Source organism: Dromiciops gliroides, chromosome 2 (assembly GCF_019393635.1).
Source record: "Dromiciops gliroides isolate mDroGli1 chromosome 2, mDroGli1.pri, whole genome shotgun sequence".
NCBI classification, from domain to species: domain Eukaryota; kingdom Metazoa; phylum Chordata; class Mammalia; order Microbiotheria; family Microbiotheriidae; genus Dromiciops; species Dromiciops gliroides.
Window position 1 is genome coordinate 419,777,461 of NC_057862.1, and position 12,199 is coordinate 419,789,659.

General features: G+C 39.4%; 1 protein-coding gene across 1 annotated transcript in view; it reads left to right on the forward strand.

The window, feature by feature from the left end:
• The first annotated feature begins 321 nt into the window (after positions 1-321).
• The window catches only part of LOC122739018 (procathepsin L-like), a 64,873-nt gene continuing 52,995 nt past the window's right edge, over positions 322-12,199 (forward strand). The window contains exons 1-4 of the mRNA XM_043980881.1: positions 322-447; positions 1,464-1,586; positions 5,079-5,225; positions 5,607-5,822. Of these exons, the coding sequence (XP_043836816.1) occupies positions 322-447; positions 1,464-1,586; positions 5,079-5,225; positions 5,607-5,822 (612 nt within the window). The remainder of the gene's footprint in view (positions 448-1,463; positions 1,587-5,078; positions 5,226-5,606; positions 5,823-12,199) is intronic.

Here is a 12,199-nt window from a genome sequence, read left to right on the forward strand (position 1 = left end):
AGAATAGGGAGACAAAGTGAAGAATGGGCGGGAGAGTGACCAGACACTTAGGAAGCACTGACCAGGATCATGTCCTCCACTCATCACTCTAGCTTCACTCTCTCAACTACTTTGACTTCCAAGAGAACCAAAAATTGGGATGAGACCTTATCACTCATTCAGTTATTCAGATATCAGATGGGTGGGAAGGTAGAAAGAGGTTTTCATATATTGTGAGGGTGAGGTAAGACATTTGTGTAAAAATTTATAAATGTTTTTGAAATAGGTTCCAGCAATAAAAAGAGTTTCTGAAAAACCCATAAGCAGCAAAAGAAAAACGCCATGAGACTATATCTTTGTCTGGTTTCCCTTTGCTGGGGACTTTCATATACTTTTCCCACGAGAAACACAGATCTGGACACTGAATGGGAACTGTTTAAGTCCACATATGGAAAGAACTATACTAAGGTAGGTAATATATTGGTAGATATACATATATACATACATACATACAAAGGTAGGTGAGACAAACACACAGACACAGATAGATAGATGGATGGATAGATAGAATCTTTTGTAACATTTTGTAATCTAGGTAATAGATGGAAATATTCATACATCAAAAATCTGGGTGCGGAGATAGTTCCCCTGAACTCTGTCCTAGTAAGACCTCCCACTGCACTATTCAGTTCAATTTCTGATAACCAATAGGAAAAATCACAATGACAGAATGAAATTTCGCCATAACATGGCTACACAAAGGTGAGGGACCTTGAAACCCCAACACATCCTACTTAGTTAGAGTCACAGAAAAGTAACATCTATGACTATATTGTCCATAGGGAAAGTCATCAAACTTAATTTGCTTTTCTGCACAAGGTGGCCTTCAGAGAAAAGCTTGGCTCCATAACAAGGAGAAACTGCCTAGCAATCTGCACTGTCCTTAAATGGCTTAGGCTGCCATGGCATGTATTAAGTTGACAAAGGACCTCAAAGGGGAAAATGTGTCTTCAAAAAAGATTTTAGAGAAGCTTCCTGCTTAAATATGGACTTGATTAGATGATACCCAAGGTCCCTCCTGGGTTGAAGTTGCCAGTTCTACATATAAGAATTATATATGGCAGGGCAGCTAGATGGCGCAGTGGATAGAGCACCGGCCCTGGAGTCAGGAGTACCTGAGTTCAAATCCGACCTCAGACACTTGACACTTGCTGGCTGTGTGACCCTGGGCAAGTCACTTAACCCCAATTGCCTCACTAAAAACAAACAAAAAAAAATTATATATGGCAAGGAAATAGAGACTATTTTAAGGTGACTAAACTTTGACTTGGTGTTGAAGAGGCAATTTAGGTTCCCAATGGGACATGCCCATACTTTTTAACAGTCTAAGCAATCTCATTGGGCACTCAGAACTCTAGGGCAAAGAGAACTCATGGCCACCCTTCTATTAACAGTACTTCCTGTGGTTCTTAATTTTCTCATAGAAGGAGGATTCTTTTAGGAGAAATGTATGGGAAGAAAGCCTGAAGTTCGTTAATAAGCATAATCTCCTGTATAAGGAGGGGAAGAAGAGCTACTTCCTAGGGATGAATGCATATGGGGACATGGTAAGTGCATAGTAAATACATTAATTCAATAAACATTTATCAAGCATCTACTTACTATGTGTCATGCACTGCACTTAGTGCTGGGGATACAAAGAGACAAAAGACAGTCCCTGTCCTCCAAGAGCTTTCAATCTAATAAGGGAGACAACATGTAAACAAATATATACAAAGTGAGCTATATACAGGATAAATAGGAAATAACTAAAAGAGGGAAAGCACTGAAATTAACACAGGTAAAGAAAGGCTTCCTGGGGGCAGCTAGGTGTCGCAGTGGATAAAGCACCAGCCATGGATTCAGGGGGACCTGAGTTCAAATGCGGCCTCAGACACTTGACACTTACTAACTGTGTGACCCTGGGCAAGTCACTTAACCCTCATTGCCCTGCAAAAGAAAGAAAGAAAGAAAGAAAGAAAGAAAGAAAGAAAGAAAGAAAGAAAGAAAGAAAGAAAGAAAGAAAGAAAGAAAGGCTTCCTGTAGAAAGTGGGATTTTAGTTGGGACTTAAAGGAAGACAAAGAGGTCACTAGTCAAATTGGAGCAGAGGAGGGGGCCTTACAAGCAAGAGAGACAACCTGAGAAGAAGTCTGGAGCTGAGAGATTGAGTGGCTAGTTCATGTAACAATCAGAAGACCAGTGTTACTGGATCAAAGAGCACATAGTAGGAAGTAACATGTCAGAAGCTGGAAAGGAAGGAAGGGACTAAGTTATGAAGGGCTCTGAATGCCAAAGAGAACATTTTGTATTTGCTCTAAAACTCAATAGACATGTGCTGGAGTTTATTGAATTGGGGCTGATATGATCAGACCTGTACTTTAGGAAAATAACTTTAGTGTCTGAATGGAGGATGGATTGCGGTGGACAGAGACCTGAGGCTAGCCGACTCACCAGCAGGCTATTGCAATACTCCAGGCCTGAGGTGATGACGGCCCACACCGGAAGGGTGGAGTATCAGAGGAAAAAAAGGAGGTATATTTGAGAGATGTTGCAAGGGTATAATCTTACCCCTTGGCAAATGTTTGGATCTGGGGAGTGATAGATATTGAGGAGTGAAGGATGACTCCTAGTATAAGCCTGAAGGACTGGGAGGATGGTGCTGTCCTCTACAGTAATCAGGAATTTTGGAGGAGAGGAGGGTTTAGAGGGAAAGAAAATGAGTTCTGTTTTTGTACAGTTTGAGTTTCAGATCTCTACTTTGAGATGTCTGAGAGGCAGTTGGAGATGGGAGATTGGAGGTCAGCCCAGAGACTGGAACAGTAAAGATAGATTTGAGAATCATTAGCATAGAAATTGCAATTAAATCCATGGGACCTGATGATATCACCAATGAAGTAGTTCACAGGGAGAAGAGAAGAGGGCCCAGTACAAGGGCTGAGAAATCCATAGGGATAGAAGACTTGATCTGGAGGAGGAGGATACAGCAAAAAAAATAGAGAAGTAGTCATAGAGGTAGGAGGAAAAGCAGGAGAGAGTGATGTCCTAACAACTTAGAGAGAGGAGAGAGTGATCAACAGTGTCAACACCTGCAGAGAGGTAGAGGAGAATGAAGATAAAAAGATATTGGATTTGGCAACTAAGAAATCATTAGTAATTTTGGAGAGAGCAGTTTTGGTTGAATGATCAAGTTGGAAGCTAAACTGAAAGGGATTAAGAAGAGAGGAGGAAAGTGGAGGCACCTATTATAGATAACTTTTTAGAGAAATGTTGATGAGGACAGAAGAAAAATAGGATAATAGTTATCGAGGAGGCATGGATCAAGTGAGGATTTTTTAAGGATAGGGAAGACATAGGCATGTTTGTAGGCAGTAGAAAATGAGCCAGTAGGCAGGGAGAGATTAAAAATAAGTCAAAGAGTGGGGAATGAGAGAGGGACAATGTACTGGAAGAGATGGGGTGGAATGGGATCATTTGAACAAGTAGAGGGGTTAGCCTTGGTAAGTAATAAGGCTACTTCATCATGTGAAACAAGGGTCAAGCAGGAAAGTGACAGAAGGCATCTCAGTGATAGGAGATGTAACGATTGGAATGACGCCACCTGCTGGATACTTACTGTAGAAGAGTTCTTGGCGGGAGGAAGTGACGCAGACTAGTGGGAGGAGGAAGGAAGAGACTGACGCTGACTCTGGAGCTCTTTCCTCTGGACTCCGGTGGAGAGCGGAGCTAGAAATGTGCTCTCCTTTTAATAGATAGGAATCTAGGCCTTTCTCTCTCTCTTTACCAAATTCTTATTCTCCTTAATAAATGCTTAAAAACCTAACTCTTGCTAAAGCTTATAATTTATTGGCGACCACTCATTAGATATTTTAGACAGACTAGCTAGAATTTTAGCCCTTAACAGATGGCGACCACTCATTAGATATTTTATACAGACTAGCTAGAATTTTAGCCCTTAACAGAGATGAGTATTTTTTTCTGTAAAATAAGGTGCAAGGTTCTGCAGTGAGATAGTGGAGAGAAGGGGAACAATGAGAGGTTTGAGGGATGAAAAAGTTTAGAGGAGCCACTATGCAGAGTGGGATAGTGAGCTAATAGTGGAAGTAATAGAAAGAATGCCTAGCAGCAGTGAGTGCCCAGGTGAGGTTATATTACATAATTTATTGTGGACCCAGTCAGAATGGTTTTGTGATGTTTCTCTACACCTTCATTCAGCAGCATGTAGGAAGGAGGGAAGGGGATGAGTAGTGGAAGTGATTCGAGGCTGAGGCTTGACTGGGTGTAATCAGTGAAATGATATCTCCAAGAGGACTATGTGAAGTTGAATTGTTTCACCAAGGAGTCCAGATGGGGAGAAGAGGAGGGTGTGGTCAGCACAAAGTAAATGACCTGGAAGAGAATTGAATGGTCAAGGAATTGAAGGTCATGGTGACAATGAAAACTAGAGTTTTGCAAGGGAAAGCAGAGGGAGAGGTGAAAAGTCAATAGATTATGGTTGGATAAGAGAATTTCAGAATTCTTGAACACAGAGGTGGTACATTTATGGGAGATGGTAAAATTGAAGTATGAGCATCTTTGTGGCTAATGCAGGGTGGAGGATTAGCTCATGGAAGATGAGTAGATTGAGGAAGTAGGTGGTTAAAGAATTTGAGAGAGCATCATTATGTATGTTGAAGTTCTCTAGTATGAGGGTAGGAGTTGAGGGGGAGAGGAAACTATAAGCCAGGTTATCAAACTCATTGAGAAAGGAAGGGGAGTGACCTGAGGGACCTATTTGCAACAGTTAGCAGGATTTTGATTGGGTGGAAGATATTAATAGCAGGAACTTCAAAGGAAGAGAGGTTGCCAAGTGAAGGAGGAAGAGGAAAAGGGAAGTAGCAATGGGGAGCAAGGAGTATTCTAACTCTCCCACCTCCACCAATGAACTGAGGGGAAAGAGTGTAAGTGTAGCCAGTATTGGAAAGGGTGGCCAGGGAAGCTGTGTCATCAAAAACAATTACATTTCTCTGAAAAAGGAATGCTGATTCTGTGCCCCACATAAGATAGCTTGCCATTCTTTCAGACTGATGAGGAATTCAAAAGAATGCTGGACCCTGACACATCAAAGAGGATAAAGAGAGATACCACACCCCAGTTTTTTTCAACTTCTGACATTCCCAAATCAGTGGACTGGAGACAGCATGGCTACGTGACCCCTGTTAGATACCAGGTATTGTCCCTTATCCAAGGTTATTTTGGGGGCTTCGCATTACTGAGGATATTTCCCTCCAGTGTTAACACCTATAGATATATGTGACTCTTGCTCCTGCAAGAATTTGGGAAAGAAAATAGTGAGACTTCATGTGACTGACCATTAGGTGCAGGATGTTGATCCAGCCACCTTCACAGTAAATTATCAGGCATGGAACACAAACCAAAGGAATCCTCAGAGGACAGAAAAACGAGCACTCTTACCAGAATTCTTCTTGCTTCCCATGAATTCTTTTGTTCTTCCAACAGATATTTATCTGTCCTGTTATGGTCAAAGTCTTGCATAATTAGGTACTGTAGGAGTTTGAGTACAATGATCAGTTACTGTCCTATCTTTCAGGGGGAATGTGGCTCCTGCTGGGCATTCAGTGCACTTGGAGCCCTGGAAGGGCAGGTCTTCAAGAAAACAGGCCAACTTGTGGAACTGAGTAAACAGAACTTAATTGACTGTATTGAATTCCCTGGCTGTCTACTCGGATCTGTCACTGAGGCCTTCAGCTATATCATAGAAAATGGAGGTGTTACCACTGAGTCCTGCTACCCATATACATACCAGGTAAATGAAGAAACACTCTGCATTGCCATGCTTGGGAGTGGGTTTGACTGCAACAACAACAACAACAAAACCTGAAAGGAATTGGACAGATATTATGATTATGGCATTATTTTTTTTTTTACAAAATCCATACAAGTCTGAAGTGAATGGAGTAATAATTTAGGAAGTCCCTCTAATAACTAGATTTCTTACAGTTCTGCTTCCCCAAAGAGATGACAGCTAGGAACCTTTAGACATAGATTCCTGAAACTTGATAAACAGGTTATGACAGCAAGATCTTAATCATCTATCTATAAAAGTTACACTAGATACTGAGGTTTCCCCAGAGTCCTAGGTAGTGTCTCCATTCCACTTACTTCTTCCCCTTGATTATTTCTTTCAGAAAAATATGGAGTGCTATAGTGCGGATAGCTGTTCACATTTTACGATGAAAGATTTTGAGGTGCTACCCTATGGAGATGAACAAAGTCTGATGTATGCTGTGGCAACTGTGGGGCCAGTGTCTGTGCTACTGCATAACCAGATGTCCTTCCGTCTCTATCAAGGAGGTATGGGGTCATCCAAATACAGTGTCAGTCAGATATGGTGTCAAAAAAATGAATGCCCAAATGTGTCAAGCTGAACTTAATGATAATCACCCTTATATAGTGACTATGTTGAGCCAGGCTCTGTGCTAAGTGATGCTATTTACAAATATGATCTTTCATTTGATTCTTGCAAAAACCCTGGGAGATAAGTACTACTCTCATTCCCATATTAGATGAGGGAACTGAGGCAAACAGAAGTTAAGTGACTTGCCCGGGGTCTCAGAGCTGGGAAGTATCTGTACTTAGTTCCTCCTAACACAAGGCCTGGTGCTCTTTCCACTGAGCCACTTAACTGATGCAAAAAGTTTTTTTCTTGAATTCTCTAGGACTTTACACAGAACCAGCATGTGACCCAAAAGAGGTGAACCATGCTGTACTGTTGGTTGGATATGGGGAAGAAGAAGAAAACAAAAATACAATGATTGACTCAGAAGAAGCAAACATTAATAACGGTTATGAACCAGAAGAAGAAAACCAATATGAAGGGAATAAATACTGGATTATTAAAAATAGGTATGAAAGATAGAAGATGACAAAGGTGTAGAAGTTTCTTGTGGAGGAGGGAAGGGCTGTGGCACTCTTTTACTCAGTGGGCTTTGCCAACATTTAAGAACCTAGACACTCATTTGGATTTTTCATCTCAATTCAGTCCATGTGAGGGAGAATCTCATATCTCCTTGACAGAGCAGGCTTTTCTCCACTTCCTGTATTGATCAAGAAGGAATTAATTCTCTCTGAATCTCCATGCTAAATTTCTGTTCCCCCCACCTAAGTTACAGTTCAGATATTGAACCAATCTTCCATATTCGATGTGCCTCAGGATTTCCCCCAATCCCAGCTTTTTTAAAGGCCCCTAAGACTCCCAGGAATGAAGATAGAATATGAAAATAATCCACTTCCATTTCTAAGATGACTCCCTGGACTGTATCTGTATACTGATCCAGCTCTGTTCCTTTTCAGCTGGGGTGAGGAATGGGGTGAAAAAGGCTACATGCGTCTTGCAAAGGACTGGAACAACCACTGTGGTATTGCTACCCAAGCTGTCTATCCTATTCTGTAACCCAACGAAGAGATCATTCCTTGTTTGGGGCCCATAGAAGAAGAATTCCTCTTCTATAAGCATCAAAAGTGACATGAGTCTCCAATATCGAAGACCACATCTTGCCATCATAACAATGCATTTTCATAACTGTAGGATATTGGTTTGCCACAAATATTGGACCCAGGTATTAGCTGGTTATGCTAAAATTCTATGAATAAAGTGTATATTTTGAGGGACACTGGGGTTTTTATTTTCTCTATGCATTGATTGATAGATGTGTTGGTGTCTGGCAGATGATAATTATGAGAATTCATCTTAAAGAGAAGATATTACTTCTCTTCTAGAGATACCTTTATGTTCATTATTTATTAGAACATCTGATCCAACCTTCAGAAAAAATGGACAGTTTATTAAAGATGTTTCTTCCCAAAAGCCTCCCTATGACACAGAGTAATTTTAACTCTAGCACTGCTGGAAGCCAAGAAGAGACCACAATATTCTCAGTATTTCTAAATGGAAGCCACTCAGATCTAGACTACTTCTCAATACTCCAGTACAACCTTGTGTCACCAAGGCAAGAGTCCTATTATAAAGGTGGGAATAACCCACATCCCACTACCAACAACCCTCTATTTTTCAACCAGTCCCTTTCTATCAGCTAAAACTAGCCTAGTTTCCTTCATATCTGCAATATTCCTTTTGCCACTGAATGTATCTCTCTCTCTCTCTCTGTCTCTCACACACACACATACACAGAGGCATTTGCCACATTTTCTGTCCATTATTCTCTGTAATTGAACATCCAGTATAATTGAACAATAGGACTTCTCTAAAAATATCAAATTAAATAATGCAAAGCCCTATCAATAGTTTTTTTGTGGCTAGATGGCGAAGTGGTTAAAGCACCGGCCCTAGATTCAGGATTACCTGAGTCACTTAACCCCCATTGCCTGCAAAAAAAAACAAACAAAAAAAAATTAGTTTTTTGTGTTTGTTTGTTGTTGTTGTTGTTTTGCAGGGCAATTGGGGTTAAGTGACTTGCCCAGGGTCACACAGCTAGTAAGTGTCAAATGTCTGAGGCTAGATTTGAACTCAGGTCCTCCTGACTCTAAGGCTGGTGCACTATCCACTGTGCCACCTAGGTGCCCCCATCAATAGTTTTGTTAAAGCCTTACTTATAAAAATCATGATTGAATACATTTAATTTAACCTTTATTCAGCACCAATTATGTGTTTGGTGATTGCCAAGCATTGGATTCTGATGTCCTTTACATCTTTCAGATAAATGTGTGATAGCGGAGTAATTAGAAATGGAAACCTATAGATCTGAAGTTATTATTGTTTTCCTTTTAGGTATTAAAAAGGGCCCAAACCTTTTCTTTTCCTTTGGTAACAACAAATAACTCATGATTCAATCATTCAATGCCCTCAAATTTTCACACCTCCATCAGATTTCCTCTGCATATGCTTTAGATAATCTCTTTTTCCTGTCTTTTTTCTGTTCATTGCTACATCTATTTCTTATGAGAGGAAATGGAGTCAGAATGCATAATACCCTTTCTGAAACAGCAAATACAGAAATTGCTTTTCTTGACCATGAATTTTTTCATCAAACTTGTCGTTATTTCAAATTTGGCAGGGGTGGGAGGAAGATAAAGTTATTGGGGAGGGGCAGCTAGGTGGTGCAGTGGATAGAGCACCGGCCCTGGAGTCAGGAGTACCTGAGTTCAAATCTGGCCTCAGACACTTAACACTTACTAGCTGTGTGACCTTGGGCAAGTCACTTAACCCTAATTGTCTCACTTAAAAAAAAAAAGAAAAAAAGAAAAAGTTATTGGGAGGGGAAGAAAAGTTAGAGAAAAAAGAATAATTAAAGATTTTTTTTAATTTAGAGAATAGAATGAAAACCTTAAAGAACAACAGAAAAACAATTGATTGTTTATTTAGAAATAAACTATATGTCAGACAGGTGCTAAACCCTAAGAATTCAAAGAGAAGCAAAAGACAATCCCTGCCCACAAGGAGATTACAATCAAATACAGAACCATACAAAAAATAAATAAGTGTGTGTGTGTGTGTGTGTGTGTGTGTGTATACACAGAAAGAAACTATGTACAGAATAATTAGAAAATTAGGAGAATTAGAGGGAAGGCATTAAAACTGAGGGATTGGAAAAGGCTTGAAGTAAAAGATGAGATTTTAGGTGGGACTTAAAGGAAACTGGGAGGTCAGCAAGCAGGACTGAAAAGGAAGAAGTTCTAGGGATGGGGGACAGCTAGAGGAAAATGTCTGGAGCTGAGAATTGGATTATCATGTTCTTGAAACAATAGAGAGTCCAGTGTCACTGAATCAAAGAGTACGTGGTGGGGAGTAAGTTATCAGGAGGAAGGAAGGAAAGAAGAAGGGGCCTACATTATGAAGGAATTTGAACATCAAATAAGAGTTTGTATTTGTTCCTGGAGGCAATGGGGAACCACTGGAATTTATTGAGTAGGAGGTATGGGGAGACATGGTCTAACCCCTACTTTAGGAAAATCACATGGCTGAATGAAAGATAGATTGGAGCAGGCAGAGACTTAAGCCAGGCCGACTCACCAGCAAACTCTGTAACAGTGTAAGCATGAAGTTATGAGGGCTACACCAGAGTGGTCACAATGTAAGAGCAGAGGCAAGGGCATATTCCAGAGATGTTGCAAAGGTGAAATTAATATATCTTGGCAAAATATTGGAGATGGTGGGTAAGAAATAGTGAGGAGTCTGAGATAACTCCTAGGTTGTCAGTTTTGAAGGAAATGGTGTTGCCCTCTATAATAATAAGTGAAGATTGGGGATGGGGGAACTGGTTTAGGGGTAAAGATAATGAGTTCTATTTTGAATATGTTTAAGATATCTACTGGGCATCCTGTTTGATATGTCAGAAAGGCAATTGGAAATAGGAGATTGAGGATCAGTAGGGAGGTTGTGGCAGAATAAATAGATTTGAGGATTATCAGCATTGAAATGATACTTAAACCCGTGAAAGCTACTGAGATCACTAAAGGAAGTAGCATGAAAAGAGAAGAGAAGGGGGCCCAGGACACAAGCCAGTGGACCATTTACAGTTATAAGAAATGATCTAGATAAGCCTCTAGCAAAGAAGACTGAGAAGTGGTCAGAAAGGTAGAAGAGAATGTTATTCCAAGTCAGTACAACCACTTTAAAAGTAATTTAGGGGCCTCTAGGTGGCGCAGTGGGTAGAGCACCAGCCCTGGAGTCAGGAGTACCTGAGTTCAAATCCAACCTCAGACACTTAACACTTACTAGCTGTGTGACCCTGGGCAAGTCACTTAACCCCAATTGCCTCACTTAAAAAAAAAGTAATTTAAATGATACAAATAAAACACTGAAACTTCCAGCACCCTTAGACTTACTACTAGACATATATACCAAGGCTACTTACAAAAAGGCACCATTTGCTTGAAAATTGGCTTTTTGGTAGTAAAGAACTGGAAACAAAGTAGATGTCATCAAGTGGAGAATGTCTAAATAAATTGTGATATATGTATGTCAATGGAATATTATTTTGCTAGGTGAAATAATGACTAAAAAGAATCTAAGAAAAGACTTACATGAACAAGGTAAAGTAAACAGAGAAAATGATACACAATGACTATAATGTAAACAGAAAGAAAAACCAACATAAAACACTGAAAAATTAATGTTTAAAACGTATATAGCTTCTTAAGAAAAAATCTCTAGGACCAGATGGATTCACAAGTAAATTCTACCAAACATTTAAAGAACAATTAATCCCAATGATATATAAATTATTTGAAAAAATAAGCAGAGTCCTATCAAATTCTTTTTATGAGACAAATATGGTGCTGATATCCAAACCAGGAAGAGCCAAAACATAGAAAAAAAAAAATAATAGACCAATCTCGCCAATTAATGTTAATGTAAAAATTTTAAATAAAATACTAGCAAAAAGATTACAGCAATATATCGCAAGCATCATACACTATGACCAGGTGAGATTTATACCAGGAATGCAGGGCTGGTTCAATATTAGGAAAACTATCAGAATAACTAACCATATCAATAACAAAAGCTACAGAAATCATATGATTATCTCAATAGATGCAGAAAAGGCCTTTGACAAAATACAGCACCCATTCCTATTAAAAACACAAGCGAGCATAAGAATAAAAGGAGCTTACCTTAAAATGATAAGTACTATTTATCTAAAACCATCAGCAAGCATTATTTTTAATGGGGATAACCTAAAAGCCTTCCCAGTACAATCAGGAGGGAAATAAAGATGCCCATTATCATCTCTATTATTTAATACAGTCCTAGAAATGTTAGCTATAGCAATAAGAGAAGAAAAAGAAATTGAAGGAATTAGAATAGAAAATGAGGAAATAAAACTGTCATTCTTTGCAGATGATATAATGTTATATTTAGAAAATCCTAGAGAATCAACTAAAAAGCTACTTGAAATTATTAACAACTTTAACAAAGTTGCAGGATACAAAATAAACCCAAATAAATCATCAGCATTTCTATATATTACCAATAAAGTCCAGCAACACCAGATAGAAAGAGAAAATCCATTTAAAATAACTGTGGTCAATATAAAACACTTGGGAGTCTACCTGCCAAGACAAACACAGCAACCATAAGACCAGAACTACAAAACACTTTTCACAGAAATGAAGTCAGATCTAAACAATTGGAAAAATATTAATTGCTCATGGGTAGGCAGA